The following is a 20,813-nucleotide window of genomic DNA, read 5'->3' as shown; positions in this document are numbered from 1 at the left end:
TCTATTCATGTATTACTTCTAGTACATCACCATAGAGCCAGCACAGCTCTGGAAGGAAAAAGTATTCCATGCTATATTATCTAAGGATGATTATGGAGTAGCATTTTGTTACTGGTTGTAGCATAACACAAACTTTGTAGTGGTAGTCACTGGAAAGGTGAATTTATCCTTTCTCTTGGTTCTCATGGCTGACAGCAAGGTCTGTTTTAAAGAGTTTATCTCAAAGCTCTATTCTGAAGATGAATAGCATTGGTAGAAGGCTCACCTCGTGTGATTGAAAAAAAACATATATTTATCTCTATATTAACCCCTGGAATTTGCTGTTTGCTTGTTTTTTCTTTGCTTTTTTCTTTGTTTAAAGCTGCTCAAATTTTCATCTGTAGATAAAAAAAAAAAATAAAATAGGGCTGTGCTGCCCATTATCAGTCTCTTGCCCATGGTTCCTTAATAGAAAATGAGATTGGTACTTGCCAGGGTTGTGAAAATATAGTCTGTTAACTTGCATTGGTTAAAAAGAACAAAATCAAACACATGGAATGTGGGAACTAGACATTAATCCACCTATTCCTTTAATATATAAGCTGTTGGGTTGGTTTGTTTCTGTCTCCCCCCTCCCCCCTCCATTAGGTCTCAAGTCTAGCTCAAATAAGGCTGAAGAAAGGTTATTTAAGTATCTGAGGTCTCTGGACTTTAATACTGAGTTACTGTATCACAGACTGTGCTAGAAGTTGTGGATGTGTGTAGGATGGGGAAAGAGCACGTTTTTACCCATTTAGCACCAAGGAGCTGGGTAATGCTCATGCATGACGGCTGATGCGAACAAAGGCCAAGTTCTGCTTGTGGAAGGATTAAGAGTTAATTGCAGAGGAAAGTGGGACTCAGGCTTTTAATCACAGTGCTGCTCTTGCAACGTGTAGTGGATCTAATGAAATTGTCATATGAAAGCCCTACCATTTGGATTAAAAAATATTTAAAGCTGTTTCACCCTTTTTCTGACTTGATACTTGGTGGTGCTCCCATTAAGTACCCTTAAAACACTACCACCTTTATTCAGTATTTATCTGAACACTGCTGCTCTTTGGCATTGATAGCAGAGTTTAGATTGGGAGTGGGCTTGATTCTTACCAGGGATGCTTGCTGGGATTAGTTTTGTGAACTGGTAATAAACGAAGAATGGACTCCAGAGACTCCAGAGAAGAAAACTCTGAGCTGTGGGTGAGGTTTTTGTTTACAGGTACTCTATAGTACTTCTGTTTGCAAAACAAGGAAGTCACGTGGGTGTGAAGAGTATAAAGGGAAAATTGGTCCTACTTGTTTTCTTTATTCACACTGTCTTACTCATGCATAAAACACAAACAACCTATTTTGTGATACGCTGCTACTGTCCTGGAACCTGGAGCTCCAGAGGAAGAACAAGGCTGGCTGTCATTCTATGCTTTTGTAACAAATGCCTGTCTCTCTCTTGCTCAGGTTGTCTCCTGCTGCATATTATGCTCAGAGGATGATTCAGTATCTTTCCCGGAGGGACAGTATTCGACAGCGCTCTATGCGATACCAACAAAACCGTCTCCGCTCTTCCTCCTCCTCTTCTTCCACTTCAGAAAACTCAAGCCCATCTGTAGAGGGAAATGACCTGGAATTTGAAGATTTTGAGTAAGTGTGCGTGCTGCCTTGCCCTCTTGCTACTGCGTGTTGTCAGCACAAGACTACTTTGTGGCTTCCTGCTGCTTAACATGCAAAGACATCTCAGGCTTCCTGTAGGAACAAGATAAGTTTGTCATTCAATTAGTCATTCAATGAAAACTGATTGCTACACATGGATCTTGTCATTTCTGTTATGAAAAGTGAAAGAGGCTTTAGGCAACCTTTGGCACATCAGACTATCTCAACCAGATTTAAAGGACTGGTTAAACAAATGAAAGGAGAATCTTGTCCTCTCATGGAACTGATGAGGAGCCAAGAGTTTATTAGAGCTTTCAAGTCTTGAGACAGAACAGGAGCTCCAGAGAGGCTTTGCTGGACTTAGTTGTTTGATCTAAGGCTATGAGAGACAGCCAGCATGTTCTGTTACTTTTACTTGCTGTATCTGCACAACTTTGTCAGATAAGCTGAAGTTTCTGGGATTGCTTTTTTGGAAGACTCTGTGGTTGTGAATCTGTGTTAAGGCTTAATTTCCTGTAAGGAGAGCAAATGGCCTCTAGTGTCAAAGTGAGGAATGGCCCTGCATCCTAACCTTAAAACAGTGCTCCCGTAAGCCACTGTATTTCTTTCTGAGCAGTTCTGACAAACTTTTAAATCTGTTCTTCAGCATCTGCTTTTGGACTTTGAGGTACCCAGCGTGATCTTAGTGAACAAACTTATAGCAAATCCTTTCCAATAAATGGTATTAGAGTAATGGACTGTTTGGATGACACAGAGACCAAAAGCTCAGGCATTTAGATTAAAATCAATTTTAGCAGAAAAGAGAATATGACCCTTCAAATCTGTCTTCAATCATTGCCTTTAAATATGAGATTTTTCCCTTAGTACTTCAAGTATTTCACTGATTTTTTTTTTTGCCCCTTTGTGTATATTGATCTTAAAACATGGGCTGATTCTGAGCAAGGTTATAAAAGTAATCTATGAAGAGCGTGTGGTAGAAAGCCATGTTTGAGCTGTGAGCCCCTCAAAAGTCTGGACTCTTACGTTGTTGCAGCCAGCAGAGGATGCTGTCAACTTTGCTACTGCTACAACTTTGATGTTTGCTTGCTGCAGTGGCACATGCTTGATTGAGATTGCATGATGTTAAACCTCCAAGCTTCGTGTCAGGGTGAAGTCCCTTTATGAAGGACACTGGTAAAACTAGCTATCCCCCAAAAAAAGTATGATGTTAATCCCTTTCTAGCTTTAAGTGGTGGTAGAATATTATTTTTTCTGGAATATTGTTCTGGTAAGCTGTCATTTCATGCTTTGGCAATTAAATATTCAAAAGTACAGGATTGAATGAATGTCTTCCCCTGTTGCTGTGGCCTTGTTTGTGTAAGATGTAAATGAAGGAAGATAGTGCAGAGTAGTCACTGACTAGTAGATTTTCCCAAGCAGCTTCAGGCCTGGAAGAGCAGACATGTGGTGGTTGCTGGGCCAATTTTGTAAGGCGGGTACTTCATGAGCACAGATCTTTATTTCTTGTGTTCCATTCCCTTTGTCTGGGGCTATTTGTTCTGTTGGGAAAATAAAAGCTGGTAGGTTTTCCATTCACAGAGCAAGGCAAATACCTGCAGAGAAGTGTGCTCCCCTGCAGATAATATTCGCACAGTGAGAGCACCCAGTCAGGGAAGCAATTCAATCAGCCATGCTAAGGTTGTCTTTCATTTCATACTGAGCAAAGAGGAATGTTTATTCTGTACTGTGCACTTGCTGAATTTGTTGGCTGAATATTTCGTACTGAATTCTGATCTATGCATTCAAGACATTCTTTTTCCTTCCCTACTTCATTATTTCCCCTGATTGCTTAAAGAGAGCTGCTGTGCAGGGTCCTTTGAGCTGGAACTTGTCTCATGATTCGTTTGATGTCTTCTGTTGACACTTCACAATGGAATCTCTTAAAAGGAATAGAAAGAACTCTGTATGACTCCTGCATCGCTTCATTCTTGTATTCTCACCCGAGCAGGGTCATGTATCTCTTTCTTGCCCTAGTCTAGATGCTCTGTTTTGCTTGTTTCTCTAGATCTTGTGCATGACAGCGTGTTGCTTCTGTGTCTAGCTGTATGCAGCTCATGCTTTTCTCCTGAAATCTAATGAACTTCTATTAATGTAAAATCAATAGCAATTTGCCTTTGATGCTTTATCTTTCTAAACTGGTTAATGTAATAGGTAAATATTCTCTCTTCTTTCTCCTGATTTCTAGGAAAATGAAAGGTGGATGTAGCATTAGACGACAGGTACTTTTACCATATATAAAGCTGTGGGTGAGGAGCAAGCCCTGTGCTTGCTCAGGGTGCCCGCCAGACAAGCCACCCTTAGCTCTCATCTTCTGTGGGGTTTTGAGGTTTCCTCTCCTCTAAGAAGAGGAGATACATCTTTTCAGCTTTGCCTACCTGATAACCTAGGGATGTGAGCAACATGTTCTCTGTGCTGTGTGTGTGCATATGGCCTATAAAATTAAGCTAAAGCCTCTATTCCTGTGTGCCAGTCTCTTGATGCCATTTTCTCCAGAATGCATGCAGTTTTTCCAGGATCTCGTTTGAATTCATTCATAAATACGTTTAGTTTGTGGCAGGCAAACACTACAGCTATTGCTAAAAATGTGGAGTAGTGTGTTTTTTATAGGTATTAGTAATATCCTTTCATTACACCAGCTGCTATGGGTGGGGAGAGGAGGGAGACACAAGCTATACCTGTATTATTTGGTCTAATAAGATATTATCTCTCTGCATGCGCTGCCTGTGTTTAACCTGTCACTGTTGTCATCTCAGTGCTTATTGAATACAACTGACAACTGTAAACTTAGTCATGTCTGCATGAAAGTATTTTATACAGGCTGTAATATATATCCAGATTGTAATATTAGGTTATTAACAGATAAATTGATATGAGTGGGTTTTTTGGTTAGCTTTAACAGAATTGCAAGCTAAAATGAAAAGGCTTCTTGTATTGTGGGATGAGAGTCTGAGTGGAGAATGACGTCACTTTATTCTTCCAGAATAACTGGTAAAAACAGGTTCTTTGTAGACAAGCCATAGATGTTGAACTTTATAATTTCAAGGTCTTTTCAAGTGTCTTACGTTTGGAACACATAGTAAGTTTAGATTTATAGAGCTTAACTGTCTTTTAACTCCTTCAATATGTTTGACTGGGTTGCTTCCAGTGACCTTTAGCCTGGAATAGTGATGATGTTGGAGACTGTGGATGGTGCTTCTAGGACTCTTTAGTTATTACATGCTAATATTTTTTTCACACGTAATTCTAAATATGGGAAAGAATACAGGTTCTTCAATCTGTCAGACTGAAAACCAGATACGTAGAGCGGCACACCACCTTGTTGTCTGAAAGCCTTGCTCAAATCCTTCACTTCAGTTCCATAAAGGATTTCAAGCCAAGGCTAAAGCTGTGGCTTTGGCTGACTCCTCTATCTGCTTTTGAGAGTAGGCAGCCTGGTAGAATATAGTTATGAAGGAGATTGGAGACTGCACTTTGTTCACATCTGCAGCTTTTTCCCTTTCTATCCTTTCTTTTTCCTTTCAGGACAATCTGTGTTGGGGTAGCTCCATTCAGTTCTGTCATTGTCACAGAGTAGGAAGGTCTTCACTGTGTTGTCTCTATACAGCAAGAAGGGCTTCACCTCGCATGCCTCAGAACATCTTTCGGTGCTTTATCTTTTTGATTTCTTTTGAGACATTCCTGAGCACCCAGACAGAGAACACGAGCACTGTGGACACTGTTTTGCTGAGACCGTGATGGATGCTCTCTGCTAAGCAGGAGACTATTTCCACAAAAACAGATGATGAAAGCTGTGGAAAGCTTACAGGGTTCAGGGTGAGATTGTTTAGCTTTCTTTGTCAACTTTAATCCTTTCAGTTAAGGCATTTTCTGGACTTACACTTGCGGTTTCTCAGATGGGCATCTTGCAGGGATCTCTTCTTCATTAGTGAGAGTATCCACGGTGTCTGTCTTCTGCCGTTCCTGGTTTCATTATTGATGCTGTCTCAGCAAGTTTCCTCCAATAGTCTCTTGCATTAAAAGGTTCTGCAATTGAAACCTGCCAGTTGACTGACACTTCATTGGAGCCGAATGTTTCACTTTTGGTTTCTTGAATGTGACTTTAGTTTATTTTGGAGGGTAGCATGGTAGATGTTCTTCCCCTCTTCCATACGTCAAGTGTTTGTGTCAGGAATCTGTTTTGTGCCATAGTCAGTGCTCTGCCTCAAGCTGGCATTTTGGTTTAACTTATTTTATATATTAAGTAGAAAAGTTCATGGCTAGCTTGCTTAATGGCCCAGGTGGAAGGAGATCTTGTGAAGTTTTGAATGAAAGAGGGGAGAAGGGTTTGAGAAATATTTACTGAAAAATTTTTTTTCCTACACTTATGAAGGAATTCCATGCTCATTTATAAATCCAGTTTCTGCCTTTTCAGTCTGTCTCTAGATTTTTATAGTTTGCTGGAGATGTGGAACAATTAAAGCACTAATCTGTAGAAATGTAATCACTTCACAATGCACCTGCTGTTTTCACTTAGCACATCAACTACTGAGAGCACACAGCAGAACTGACTTTTTGTATTCAGTCGTTCTCTTTACTGTCCTCCTTTACAGCTGTCCACTTTGCATTAATGTATTTCAGAGAGCTTTTTCCTTCCTGTGACAAACCTTCAACTTCTGCAAAAGAAACTCCATAAAGTAGCAATCTTTTTTTTTTTGGCAGTAGAAAGGAGAGTTTACAATGGCTAAAGTTTTTCTGAGACCTGAAATAAGTATGGAGATTTTGATCTGCAGCTCCAGAACAGCAGCTAAGAGCAATTCAGTCCTTAAGAAGAGAAAAGTGCAGGGAATGCAAGGCATAAGGAAAAAAGGTTACTGTGTAGTGTGACTCTGTAGCTTAACCTGACACTTCAGGATGGATGGGATGTCACGTGCTCGATTCTGATATGTTGTAGTGAAGGTTGGTAAGAGAGATGACTTAATCAGTGATCACCTTTTGGTGTAGTGGTAGAAAAGTAATGTATCCGATCCGTGAGGTTTATTAAAGCAATCAGACTTTTTTTTTTTGTTTCCTTCTTACTGATCCAGATGAGGTTACTTCTTAAAATCCAGGTGTGTGTTTGAGGTTAACAAAAAACATGGCAGGAGGTGGGAAAATAAATAAGGGCTCTAAGTGTCACTTAAATGTTGATGGAAAAAGATTTTTAGGATCTTTGCACCTGTGGAAAAAGCAGTGATTTCTTTCTGGAAGTCTTGGATGGAAAGTTTGTCATCTGTCTCTCTTACTTGACCACCTACAAATAATATTCTTGTTGGTGTCTTGTTACGTGAGTTCAGATAAAGGTATAAAAACAGTATTGTTATTAGCTGCATGTTAGCTGCCTTTGTTGTTATTTTCTTCCCTGAGCCCTTTTATCTGTGCTTTTGATGCTGTCTCCTCTGCTTCTGTTTCTCAGCTCACATGGCTCAGCCTTATTGATTTTGATGAAGATGGACCTTCTTAAAAGGACCGTCTTAAAAGTGGCTGAAAGCCAGATTGAATTTTGTGGAACTCGGTGGTCACTTTGTTCTTTTTCATGCTGGTGTAGGTGTCTGGAGCAGTTGGCACTGGGACATTGTTTCTAGATACATAGCAATTTATGTTAATTATATTCATCATCTTAAACACAGTTGCAGGCTAAGAATGCTAACAAGTCCAGGATGAATGGGAATGAAACTGAACCTACTCTTTGAACTTCACTTTTCAAGGATTAGTGAGTGTCTTAGTTCGGCTTATGATATACTTGTAGTAGCCTGCAGCTTCATTTTCCTTGTTCTTTTTATCTTTATCTTTTGTGACAGTCTTTTATATTCTCCTTATCTTGGTCTTAATGTCTAATAATACTGCCTGATGCAGTGACAGGGAATGACTATTTCCTTGGAGTAGCACTGCAGGATATTGCTAACCTCTCCAGCATAATACTGTGACCATTAAGTCAGATTCCAGTGAGGCAAGTGTGGTGGTGAAGGAATGACTGCCTTTTGGAAGATGATAGTTGCCAGAAAAGCTCACATCATGTTCCATACTGTATGTCGCCTGGGCTTGTGGAAACAGTCTTGATGTCAAGATGGTACCCTTCTTTTTTTTTTTTTTTTCCTGCCACTTAAGCTACTTAAAAGCTGTATTCATTGTTTTCCTTTGCTTTTATTTTGTATCTGTGAAACTCTTAAGTCAAACAAGGTCACCTCGTAAGTGATGTCTGGTGTTGATGAGAGTGATTAGGAAGCAAGCTGTTTTTAGTTTGTTGCAGGCTATGCAGAGCGCAGGCAGTGGTTAGCATTCTGCAAGCCTGTAGACCTGACAGATTAGGGTTGATTGTGCAGTTATGTTTTCATTTCTGTTTCTCCTAGAAGAGCAGCATTGTGGTGGTGCAATGTGGTTGGGTTTTTGTTTCGTTTGTTTTGTTAGTGCTTGCTTCTGACACTTTATTCCAGTATGGAAGTCCGATGGGGAAGCTGATGCATCTTTGCTCTACAAACTGTATTCAATTAACACCAGATGAAGTTTACAAGTGATTAGAATTAGCTATTGTGGTGCCTTCCCTTCTCACATTCATGTTTGAATGCTTGAAAATGCCCAGTAAATGGGTCTCAAAGGAAAGGTGATTGTAATGTTGGATGCTCTATTTGTTTTTATAAAACATTGAATGCTAGTTCATATAAAACGTAGTATGGTAGTTCCAGGCTGGGCAGCAGGGATTCTCTACCTTTGTCTGGCTTTGGTTTGTTGTCCAAGGATTCAGTGTAGCTATGGAGCATATCAGCCTTGTTCTAAAAGGTGCCATCTATTTGCAAACCCCCCACACAGTGAGATGATTAGAACAGAAACAACTGGTGCTCTGCACCTAGATAAGAGCAAGTGCTTCATTGTGATTCAAAATTAGTCTTTCTCTGAAACAATTAATCCTCAACATTTAACAGGCAAGCGCTGCTGTTTCTCTTGACCAGGTGATAAATCCTCTCTTATGTGATGCTTGTCTGGAGCACTTGATCTTCTGAAGTACCATTTTTAATCTTGTAAATACATTTCCCCCCTGAACGGCCCTCTAAGAGGTAATCAAGGCTGGAGGTTTTGTTTCCCTCTGGTCAGGAGAGCCATTAGTAACACAGCAATCTGCAGCACTACTGCTGTTTTATAGGAAGTTTTAGCTGATAAATGCATAAAAGTTTTCTCTGGTGTTCCTTTGAAAAAGCTGTTAGTGAAAGACTGACATTGAAGCCTTCAAAAGAATATAGGAGAATAGAAAGGCACCATGTCTTGAGTGACTTACCTAACTTCATCAACTACCATATTAAGTAGCTGCGTTTCAAGTCTATTCTTCTAATTCCTGTCTCTCCAGCTGGGCAACGCTGCTCTTTCCAGTTCCTCTAATGTTTTTATTCTTCAGTTTTGTTGGGCTTCCACTGTTACACCTGGGAGTCTGTTCTATGGTCCAAATAGTGCTAGGAAAGGCTTTTTGTGTGGCTTTTTGCTTAATTTTTTTAGTTCTTTTTTTTATCTGCCTTAATTACTTCAATAATGGTCATATCCTTCAAAGATAGGTAGATTAATGTATACCTTTAATTTTACTAGGTTATGCATATTATTTTAATTCTGTGTCTTCATCCTTTTAATGTCTGTGGACATCAATACTCGTTACCGTTTTTGATATGCCCAGTGCTCCTTCCTTACTTATTTGTACCTATGTGTGGGGAAAAAAACTCTGCTCAGAAATAAGTCAGTTGTTTTGAGTCTTTTCTGTTAAACATATTCCTATTTTTAGGTGAGATACTGTTGTTCTCAGAACCATAAGTAGGGTGGGCCCCTTTTCCTAACATTGAGTGTTCAAATTCTCCAAGACTTGAGGATCGTGAATAAAATAGCATCTACTGGGTGGAAACTCCATGTTTTGAGAGACTCGTCTTACTGATCCAGGAGTTGTTACTCTGACAGTGCTTTCATTTCAGTCTTCTAGGGTAGCTGTACCTTACTGAAATATTCAGAATGTCAAGGTTTTGTTTATTTTGTGTTTATTTCCCAATTTTGAGAAGCTTATTTCCTAGAAACACTCACAGTGTTCCCTAACCTCATTTGCAGGAGATACTCAGGATCTTGAAAGATCAGGCAGAGAAAAACAAAAGTTCTACCATCAGGTGTTTTGCTGCTCCTCTCTTGTAAAGCTAGTAGTAATTTACTGGCATAGTGCTCCCAACACTGTGCCTCTTAGTCATCAGTAATGGTGCCAGAAAGTAGTTGACACGTTCTTAGAATCGCTAGCAAACATAATGTGTCCCCCCAACTTTTTTCTTCCTTCTTTACCCTTCATGGAAATGTAGTACGTGCTTTGTCTTGTCCTTTGCAGCTCTTGTCAGAGCACCCTTCACAGGATATGTCATCTGTTTCAGTCTAAATCCGCAGACAATCCCGTGAATTGCGACGTTTCAGGATCTGTTTCTTCATGTCCAATTATGACATCCTCCATGTACCCTCTGTAGAGGATCTGGGGTCAGAGTTGACCAACCTTTAGAGCCAAATAACTTTGTTTTCTTGTAACCTCATCTGAGCTCCTGATGTGATGTTTGTGCTACTCCTGCCCTCCTGCTGTTTCCTCTGTGGTAACCTCCTGTGGTCTTACACAACTGATAGCAAGTGCATGGAGATGCCCGATGTTTGAAGTACTAACGAATTATTTTTTTTGTTACATCAGTGGTGTTGCATCAAAATCCAGTTTAAAGATATTAGCAGAAGCCATTTAGCAGTTATTTCACATTGGAATTAAGTGTCTAACTTCTGCAATAGAAATTGATTTAGTGCTTGATTGGATCACATGAAACACTATAAAATGCTGAAAATATGGAACAATTGGCTTGGTCTGGCATAATTTGATTCTTTTGCACTTGCATGGCTTACTGGTGCTGGCTCTGATAATTAAATGGCTTTTCAAAATGGTCATTGTTGACCTAATTCTGTTGGCAGTGTAGTCAGTGGGAGTTTTAATGTTGACTACAATGGGAACAGTTAGACCAACAGATTGCATTAGAAATCCCATGCTGTGTGTTTAATTTCACTTCCTAATACAACAATCTCTAAATATTAAAGACTACTCTTGCCAAGATAGAGAAGCAGAACATAGTTGTGTTTTTTCCTTTTCTGACTATCTCGGCTATCTTCTGTATCCACTCAGTTATTAATGCAGTAGCCAAGTTACTAGATGAAAAAGAAGAAAGTGACCTTTTTCTCCAAACTCTAGGATGCCAAGCTTTGCACCTCTAACTGTTTTTACAACCATCATTTTCACTTGATTGTATCTACGTTGGTCAAGTCTTTTTTCTCAGAAAGCAAACTAAACAGTAGCAGAAAAATACCAGGAAGTTATCCAGTTCAGGATGAACTTTCATCCTTCTTGTGTCCTACTGAAGCTCCACAAACCTTCTTGAATGTATCGGAACGTTTCTTTCTTTTCCTGCTCCATTCTGTGTTTGTGTCAATGCTATTTTTCTCCTACCAACTCTTACTCTCTGTATTGCTGTTTCGATTTGTCCCACTCTGGTATCTAAACAAGTTATGAATAACCTGAATTTGGGCCAGACCCTTAAAGTTAATTTGACCACTTGTTGGTTCTTGCAGTTTTCCTCCGGAGACAAATTATTCTGTTTGCTAGTTATGGTATTAAGTCTCCCTTGTAGCCTTATGTACTTCTTACTTCTGATTCTTTCCCTACACCTTGCTCAATGGATTGCTTAGTTCCTTCACTGTTTTGCACGGAAGTTTCCCAGTGCCATTCATTTTTGCTGGTGCACTTATAACAAAGGATATTCCAAGAGATTTTTTGGCCTTGTTATAACACTCGCTGTCACACATTTGTTTCACTTACTTTTGCAAGGAAGCTGTTGGGTTGCTTTACAGAAGAAGCTTATGTACACACCTGCTGAGGGATCTGCATTTTCAGGTTATGTTAATTAAACTATCCACTGCAAATCATTAGCTAAATGAGTCTGTAGGTAGTTGACACTACACAGAAAGTAGAGCGTTTGATCTTCACTAGTACTTCAGAGAACTTTGTCAGAAGCTTTTTGTTTCTTGCAGGAGTGCTTCACTCTGGCACTGCAGTCGTGCTAACATCTGCTCTCCTCCCTCTGTCAGCAGGCTGTACGTGGTACAGAAATAACACAAAGTGCCACCCATCTTCACTGATCTGTGGGTTTTTTATTTTCCTTTTTAAAAGGTGCAGAAATAATCTTCAGCTGGTACCAGGGTATTATCAGCTCTTCTAGCTTTTCAGCAGTAGATGCTTAAAAACACTCTTACATGGCATTGGGCATAGGAGTTTAGATATAAATGACTGTAAATCAGTGATTCAGAGTAATGTTTGGTAATATGCCTCTTTCACACAGACAGTTAAGGGAGCGAATCTTACGATTCCATTATGGTATGTACAAATTTCAGTGTTCTCACAGGTTAGTTACTCTTACAATTCCTGTTGTTTGAATTATAGGGTGTAGTGGTAGTTGGGGGGTGATTTTTATTATTATTTGTTTATTAAGGGGATGTTAGAAAGGGATTACTATCTCTTGAATTGCTAGAGGCTCTCTGCCGTAATGAAAACTGAAGCAAGTCTAGTCTGTTTTTTTTTTTCTTTCAGGCTTTTTGTACTGGGGGAGTGTATGGATGGTGAAAGGGACAGTAAAGGAGTTCTCCCATCAGAAAGTCTAGTTCATTAGGCTGTGTGTGTCCTAAAATGTTTTTTATGGATGCTAAGAGCTTTGGCTAGTGGCATTTTAAAAAACTCAAATCACTTGCTTAAGGTCTCTTGATTTGTGCTATGGGAGAGTTTGCACCTTACCTTTTTTGTCTGTCTGCTAGAACTAATTCCTCATTCCTTTTGAAAACTGCTGTAGAGATTCTCTTTAAATGGGTAATTCTGCAGGGTGTAGTCCTATTTTTGTTCCTACTGTCATTATTTATCCCTTTCAAAAGCATCTTCTAATTCTAATAAATGTCCAAAGCAAATGTAAACCTTGAAAACCATTTTGTTTCTGTTCTCCCAGGGTTGCATATCAGCATAGTTTAAAAAACTGCGATGTGAACTCATAAAAAATATATATATATATTTCTTGTCTGACTTTCACTGGCTCTTAATGTGTATGGTGGGATCTCGAACATGACACTTCTTTTCCCCTTTGGCCTTTTCTCTTTTATCAGGAAAAGTTGATACGTCAGCACTTGACGTTTCAGTATTTCTTCTGTTACTGATCTGTTCCCTAAAAGGGTGGAGTGACAAAAGAAGAGCAGCAGCCTTTACTTTGCTAATTTCAGGAACCCTGTTGGCTTCACAGAAACCTCAGGGAAAGGTACAGCTTTGGCTGTGAACTGCAAATGCTGTGTCTGCAGTGGGAGGAGAAATGGAAGCTTTTAGCTTTGATTCAGGTTAGGTTTTGGTGAAATAGCTTGAAATGCTAATGAACTTTGCAGAGCAACCTCTGCTCTTGTGTTCCTGGTTCATGAAGTGTGTGGGAAACAATCATGCAATGGATTTTCTTCTCAGTGCATGTTTTTTGCTCTCAGACTCAAAGGAAAGGGGGGGGAACACCACCACCAAAAAAAAAAACCACAACACACAGCAACAAAACAAACAACAAAAAAACCCAAACCTGATGACAAGCACAGCTTGCTGGAGTCGATTAGGAATGTGCTGCTGATGTGTTGCGTAACAAATATTTAGTTTTCTAGTGATTCTAAGGCTCTGCAAGTAATATTCTCCCCACAGCTGCCTGGGAAGGAGGCAAGTAGAGCTGCAGTCAGATAGAGATCTAGAATCCAGGGATAACAGACTTTCTGCTTGTGCAAGGTCACACAAATTTCTGGGTGGAGTAAATCTTTGCAGAGATCTGTTTCAGAGCTTGAGTTAGTGATGTAGTTTCATTATTTTCCTTGCAGTTTTAGGGCTGTATAAGTACAGATCCTCTGTGACCTATCAATGCGGCACCATGAATTTTGCTTCTTGGAGGTTTTTCAGTCTGGTCTCCTGCTTGATGTGGGGTTGTTATTGCCAAAATCAGATTGTCAGCCATGTCAACTTTGTCTAGCTCTGGCTTGAGACTTCCAAGGTTGGCAATTCCACAGTTACGCTGGGTAACCTATTCAGTGTTGCACTGTCCTGGGGAAGAAGGCTTTCCTGTGTCTACTGTAGGAAGACAGATGCTAGACCCTTTCACCTCCCCCAAGGCACAGCTGGTTATTGTGAAACGGAGTGAGAGGTTTTTGAGAAGCTATGGTTTTGTCTGATAGCATCACCTAACATTCCTGATTTCACTGGAAAAGCTTGTGAAAGGTGAGATATATCTTAGGCTGTAATGGCACTTCACCTGGACCTTGAAGGAGGGAGTTCAAAAGGGTAGTTTGCAGATGATGTTCCTTTGCCAACATTCCTGGAAATGAACAAATGAAACTTAGCAGATCTCTTTGACCAGCAGAAAGTTTTTGTCAGGACTATGGCACGCTTGCTTTTTCTCTCACAGTCCAAATTGTAAGGTTTCTAGTTTATTTGCGTGGGTACTGACACTAATTTATTGACTGATTTCCTCAATAATTTTGAGGCACCCTCAAACAATGAGGTAAGTGTATGTTAGGCTACCTGCATGCAAACCTATCAGGAGTGTTTGGTAGAGTAAGTTGCATGAATTTGGAACATAAGCATATGACTTATGCAAGAGAAACATTAAAAGTCAGTCAAGAGGAGTAGTTGACATTATCTGTGTGGGTTTTTTTGGTTGGTTGGTTGTTTTCTGGATAATGTTCCATTGTATAGTATTTTTAATGTGCAGTATTTTTTGTTTTTCTTTTGTTGAAGGGACAATGGAGACCGATCTAGGCACCGAGCTCCCCGTAATGCCCGCATGTCTGCACCGTCTCTGGGGCGCTTTGTCCCAAGGTAAGGCTTGTACACCTAACAGTATAAGGGTATGAAAATCCTTGAGGTACCAGTTGCAGTACAGCTCTGTGGTACTTTCAGATGGATTTCCTTTCTTGCACAAGGCTGCTGTTCTCTTGGTTTGCAATATCTGGAACCCCAGAGGTGGCATGTTAGCGTGATCAGCTCACCCTGTGACATTTTGAAGCACAGTATGGTCTTAGTGCTTCTTATGTGCATGATGGAGCTATAGTGTGAAGGCAGAATAGGAGAAAAGAATCTGACGGGAGATTCTCAGTGAGACCTGCTGGTTTGAGATTAGAAAACTATTGTGGGAGGTAAAGGATTTGTTTAATGGTGACTTCACAGCCACATTGATCAGAGGAGGATCTAATCTGTAATTTGCCACTCCTTTGAAGCCATGAAGTGGCTGGCTAAGCAAAGGAGCCCAGTCTTCCCTGTATAGTCTGGTGGAATTCAGTCAGGTTTCCTCAAAGTAATTGTAGTTGCTGTCCAGGGCTTGTAGCATACTGGGATGCTTTTTCCCCATGTAAATTTACTCTCTTTGTTTTGCAGACGCTTCTTGTTGCCAGAGTACTTGCCTTATGCTGGGATTTTCCATGAAAGGGGACAGCCTGGTTTGGCCACCCATTCCTCTGTCAATAGGGTTTTGGCAGGTAATGAGATTTCTTTGTTTGCAGTTGTTGTGTATATTAGTGGTGTTTTTCCTGTGAATCTGTGCAGAAGAGAGCTGACTGGGACAAGACTAATTCCAGCTTTGGAGATGCTTTTTAAGTCTCCTGAAACAAAAGAAAGGCCTGTTAGGGTGATGTGATAAGCTGTCATTCAAGTGCTTGGCACTGCAGATTCCATATTTCAAGTAAGTATATGGGAGTCTCAGCATGAATTGGGGAGGGGTGCTGTTAACAGTTCTCCCTTTGTTTAGCTTCCTCCCCTATTCCTAGATGTCTTTTACTTAACAACCTGACAGGCTAATGATAAGCTTGCTGCAGGTCCTTCTAATTGAATTATAGGGTGCCTTGTTCGTGTTCTGGCTGGCAAGATGCACACAAGGCAATGTGGGATTCAATTAGGATCTTAATAAGTGCATATTAAAACTAGGCTGCCACCACATAGAGCGCACAGGCATTCGGGAGCCTTAAAGGGCAGGCGGAGGCGGGAGGGGACACGGAGGAGGGAACAGGAGTTATGGCACTCTGGCAGTTCATGAATGAAATGGCTTTGGATAACATGATTCTTGAAGGTGCTTTTTTGTCTGGGTCTGAGTTGCTCTGTAATTAACCCCAGTGCAGGGGGGAGTCATTTTGGAGCTTGGGGGAGAATGAGGGAAGAAGTATGGACAGTTAGGTTGGCATGTGCTGCTTTCCTTTTTGTAAGCCGTCACAGGAACATCACTCAGAGGACTGCTGTGAGGTCTCTAGAGAGTCTGAGAGACCCTTTTCCGTATCCTAAAGCACGACCAACCATTTGGGACAGGATTTATCTAACTTGCTCTCATCAGCCTCTGTTGGATATTTCCTAAATGTTCTGGGGTGGAGTTGCTGTTTTTGCATGGCTCATTTAGGATGACAGTTCTCTTGTCTTTGATTTCTGGCTTTTAAGTGCCAGAAGCATCTCCTGGATTTTTGCGTCTCTGGACGTTTTGTCTGAGTGCACGTATGGTTCATAGACCTTGTTGCAGTAATAGCAAAGAGATTAACCAAAGGCTAGGCTCCAAAGCACCTCCGCTTTTTTTTCTTAGGAAGCAGTGGAACTAGCCTGAAGCTTTAGCTGACGCATGTACTTTCCCATGCTTGCTGCCTGTGTGGGCTTTGGTTGTTGGCACGTGGAAACAGCACACTGGCAGATAATTACTTGCTGCCAGGCAACACTGCAGATCTTTTCTGTGGCCCAGCTTTACAGGAGACACCTGACTCCAACCCTCTTCCAGCCTTCCTCACAGTTATCCTATTCCTTAGTGGCTGGGAAACATCCTGGCTTTTTCTCCTTGCACCTTTTAAGGAATTTGAGCCCCAAAATGCGTATTTTCTGTTTGTTGTATGTACACCAAGATTAACAAGGGATGACAGAAGTTATAGTCATGGGGCTTCCAACTGACATCACCTATCTTTTCTGTATGGCACTGTGCTGAACATACTCAAGAAAAGGTTGTTGGCTCCTGTTATGATTCTTCACACTGGAAATGAATGGGTTTCCACAGTAAAGGCTTTATTGACTTTAATATTAAAATAATTAATTCTCCTAATGCAGCGGTTCCTTGTCATATTGTTTCAACATTCTGTTTATTTTAGTTTGTTACTTAAGCTTTCAGCTTTGAAAATGTTTTGCACTTGCGTTCAAAAACATGTTAATGTGTTAAAGAAACCAGGAAAGTTGAAGATGTAAATATTAGGTGGAGGTGTGAAGAATGAGAACTGGAAAATGAGGTAGCAGTTGTGGAATAGAGAATTCCTTGTGTTTGTTAGGTCAGTCGGCAGCATTGGCATTTTTGATGTTTTGCTTTGGAGCTGTTGAAGGTTGCGGTGCTGATAGTGTGCCTTCTTTTCAGTTAGCCTCTGCCAAAGCTTCTTTCTTTACTACCATAGTGGAAAGACATCTACTCAAGCTCAAAAGTACTTTAACCCCTGGCCTGGCATTTATGGGTGAGGTTGCCAGCCTTGGCTGAGGAAAAATCAGTCATCTTCCATTTAATACAGGCTAATCTAAGCCTGAGTGCCTTTAAATTGTTTCATCCTACTGTATATCCAGGCTGTCACTTCTGAGTTATGTTTTAAATGCACAAATGCCAAGTGCGTTTCTTATGCAACCTCTACAGGATTTGAGAAAAAGGTGCCAAAAAACATATTCCTAACCTGACAGCTTGCTTAAATGGACAATAGACTTCTGTGGTCATGTATCAGTGAGAGCTGTTGTTTGGAGAGAAATAAGGAATTGATTACACTTGTCCTGTCCCTTGCCCCATTTATTGCTGTATGAGGAGAGGAAATAAAAGAAGCAGACAGATCTTAAGGGTTTGTTATTTACTTCGTAGTGTGCTGACTGAATTTCTTAATGTCAAAGCTCTTGCTGTCAAGTTTTGTATGTACTTACTTTCAGATTTCTGCTTTGTGTGAACAAATTTGCATTATTTAAGTGTTGTTCTCATGCAACTGTTACAGACAATACCTCCATGCTAGGTAAGAGTGTCTTGTGAATAAACTTGTAGAGCAATCTGTTTTAATGAGCCACCAAAAATGAATTGTCTAAGCAGATGGGCTAGTACAACAGTGTAGATTTGGCAACATGGCTTTGTTAGTACAGCAGGGCTCTGAGATGTCAGGCAGGGCTTAGGTCAGGGTTAGAGATCGCTTTGTACAGGTCAGGGATGTGCAGCTATGCCTGCTCCAAAGCACTTCCAGGCGAAGGTAAGGAAAGGTGGTAACAGATGGATAAAGCAGGTGGGAGTTCGGGGCAGAGGAAATGAAGCGATACTAGTCAACACGACAGGCAGATAATCTGCATGCCAGCAAACTAATTTGCATGCAGCATTGGAACAAAACCGAGTCCCAGTAGCATCCTGCCCATCTCGTCTACTGGTGTACTGGTTCAGTGTAGACCGAACAGTTAGCTGATACTGTACGCTGCATTGCTGTGCTTTGTGGCACCAGGTAAGACATTGTGCGAATATTTATTACATCAACATTGTTACCTTTAGCATTCAAACTTGTAATCACACCAAAAAGTGTTGGTAGTTTGACAAGTTATATTTTCCTGTAAAGTCTATGTTGATTGGCAGTAATTACATTGTCCTCCTTTATTAACTGAGTCTCATATCAGCTTTTTCATTATTTTGTCTGGAATCAATGTCAGGATGACAAGACTGACATGTCTCATCCTATTTCAACCTTTTAAAATACTGGTATAACACTAGCGTATTTTTCAGTCTTCGGCATTCCCCTTTTATTTCAAGACTCGTCAAAAAAACTGGGAGTTCATTTGGCAGCTCTTCTGAAGCTCTTGGTGGTGTGGGCTGTAAGGTACCCTCTGGATTGTCCTCTCCTTGTTGAACTGCCATAAGTGATGGGGTTATGGCCTCCGAGGAAACATCCATAATGTGAAAACTAGTCAAATTAAAAAATATATATTTAAAAAAAATTTTGGTGAAAGCAATAAATGCATTTTGGCATTCTCATCCGGTAGAATTGGCCAATTGCATGCAGTGGAATTCAGCATCTTGGGACTGTTTGTCTTCTAGTCTAGCCAGCAGTGTGTGTTTTTCTTTTATTTTCTATTTTTTTTCCTTGTAGGCACTTGTGCTTCCTAGGAGAGACCAAAGAGCTGTTCTGTGGGATGAGGTTACACCTTTCTTGATGGGATTTAGTACTGCTGCAGAGTTCAGCCTTGTAACATGCCTGACTCTGGATCAACGAAGACACAGCTCTGTATTGTTTACCACCTCCTCCTGTTTTTTTTTTCTTGAGGCTGAGTACTTCTGCCCACAGTTTTCTTTGCAAATTTCTTTGTCCTAAGTCACACTGTGAGCAGGACACTTACAACATAATTTGAGGGCCAAGCTGTGCATGTTTGTTTTCTAGTAGTAGACAAATGTAGGTCTTAATACATTATTAAAAATGAGTAAATATAATCCAAAAAATTCCCTTCGTTCCCACTGAAGTGCTTCTGACCTCTTGTTCACCTGTATGAGCTTTTTCCTTTAGGCTTTGTAGTAATTATCTGACTAGTTCAGGATGGACAAAAACTTGCTGCTGGTGGTATAGTAGAACAAAGAAGGTTTTGGTTTCAGTTCAATGCAAGCTCAGGGGAATAAAATCAGTGTTTGCCAAGGAACATTTGCAGGAAGCCTTGAAAGTTGACACAGATACCAGTTTATGTTCCTGTTACTCAGTAGGAGACCATCATATGCAAGTTTACTGGAAATGCTTCAGTCTTACCTTGCTTTGGTTTAATAGGCATCTTGCGGTGATGTGCATCTCAGCAAGTAAAATATTTTTCCTTGCATGGACACAGATTGTGTGTCTGTTCTGGCTCTGCCACCAGATTTTATCTGTTTAAATGCAATTCATCACTGTTGCTCAAAGTCCTCTACCTCGTGGGGAGATCCAGACTCAGCATGGCTTAAGGGCTGAATGATACAACGCTTCACGTTTAGTTGTGTACAGTTGTATAGTGGTTGCCTTGCTATTTCAGGGCAGTAGAGTTAGACTAGAGACAGAATGCTTAGGTGTTATCAAAAAAAAAAAAAAGCTTTATTACAGGTTTTTCCACAGCTTACAGCTATTCAGCATATTACTTGCTACAGGAGGGGTAATATTACAGCTTTGGACATCTCTACTTAAGTTGCAAACAAAGCTATGTAATTCTGATTGTGATGTTTATTCCTTACATTGGAATAGGGCTGAGGCTATAGGTGAAACTAGGACTCAGTCGTCTTAAACTCAGTAACATTGGAATGTTGACAGCCTGCCTTTGCTTTGGGATGTTGGACTTCCAAGTGTAATGTCCAGGTGATGTTTGATGTTTTCCCAAAATCACATGAGCTATCCCATTATTCTGGGATAATTCCTGAGAGAATTCCAGGTCATGCATCTTCAAGTGAGGTAGTACCTTAGCTTCTTGTTTCTGTACTTCTGCCAGAAACTACTAACAATTGCTAGAGCATTTGAAGTTTCATTGAGATAAAAACTAGCTAAAATGGTGGATAAATGTCCTTCTGTGACAGGAAGACTTATTTGAGAGCTTGATAGTTTTCCTAATAAGGATTAGGGTGATGACCTTCCACCAGTCAAATTTGTAAACCAGACCCACTAGCTATGATGCCTCCTGGTGCATGTTCCCAATCTGTTATCACTGTAGTTGTGTTAAGGGCTCACTTGTTCATATACAAATCAGTGGCTCTAACCCAAGGCCAGTTAAAATGGATGTTGATGACTCTCCAGTATCTATAACTGGAAAGGCTATTGGTTGCTGCTGCTGCTACTAGAATTAGCCCAGAATTCACTTCTGCTCAAATGACGAAAGTGGTTGTGATGAGAGGCTGCTTTGGTTGCCTTAGAAACAAAAACAGGCAGATTCTCCAATTCCTCTGGTATCACAGGTGTGAATTTCTCCCATGGTTCAAGTCTTCTTGACCTAATGCTGTTCTGTCGCTTCAAGTGTCATAGTGAGCTGTGAATTCTGCTCTGAGATG

General features: G+C 40.5%; 1 protein-coding gene across 3 annotated transcripts in view; it reads left to right on the top strand.

Annotated features, from left to right (window-relative positions):
- AMBRA1 (autophagy and beclin 1 regulator 1) overlaps positions 1 to 20,813 on the top strand; it is a 129,612-nt gene that overhangs the window by 37,627 nt on the left and 71,172 nt on the right. For 2 of the 3 annotated variants that reach the window (XM_066998734.1, XM_066998736.1), the window contains 3 exons: positions 1,471 to 1,653; positions 14,543 to 14,626; positions 15,182 to 15,282. In XM_066998734.1, the coding sequence (XP_066854835.1) occupies positions 1,471 to 1,653; positions 14,543 to 14,626; positions 15,182 to 15,282 (368 nt within the window). The remainder of the gene's footprint in view (positions 1 to 1,470; positions 1,654 to 14,542; positions 14,627 to 15,181; positions 15,283 to 20,813) is intronic. The other variant, XM_066998735.1, reaches the window with a different exon arrangement.

This window comes from Anser cygnoides, chromosome 5 (genome assembly GCF_040182565.1).
Source record: "Anser cygnoides isolate HZ-2024a breed goose chromosome 5, Taihu_goose_T2T_genome, whole genome shotgun sequence".
Lineage (NCBI taxonomy): Eukaryota > Metazoa > Chordata > Aves > Anseriformes > Anatidae > Anser > Anser cygnoides.
This window is presented reverse-complemented; position numbering and strand designations above follow the sequence as displayed.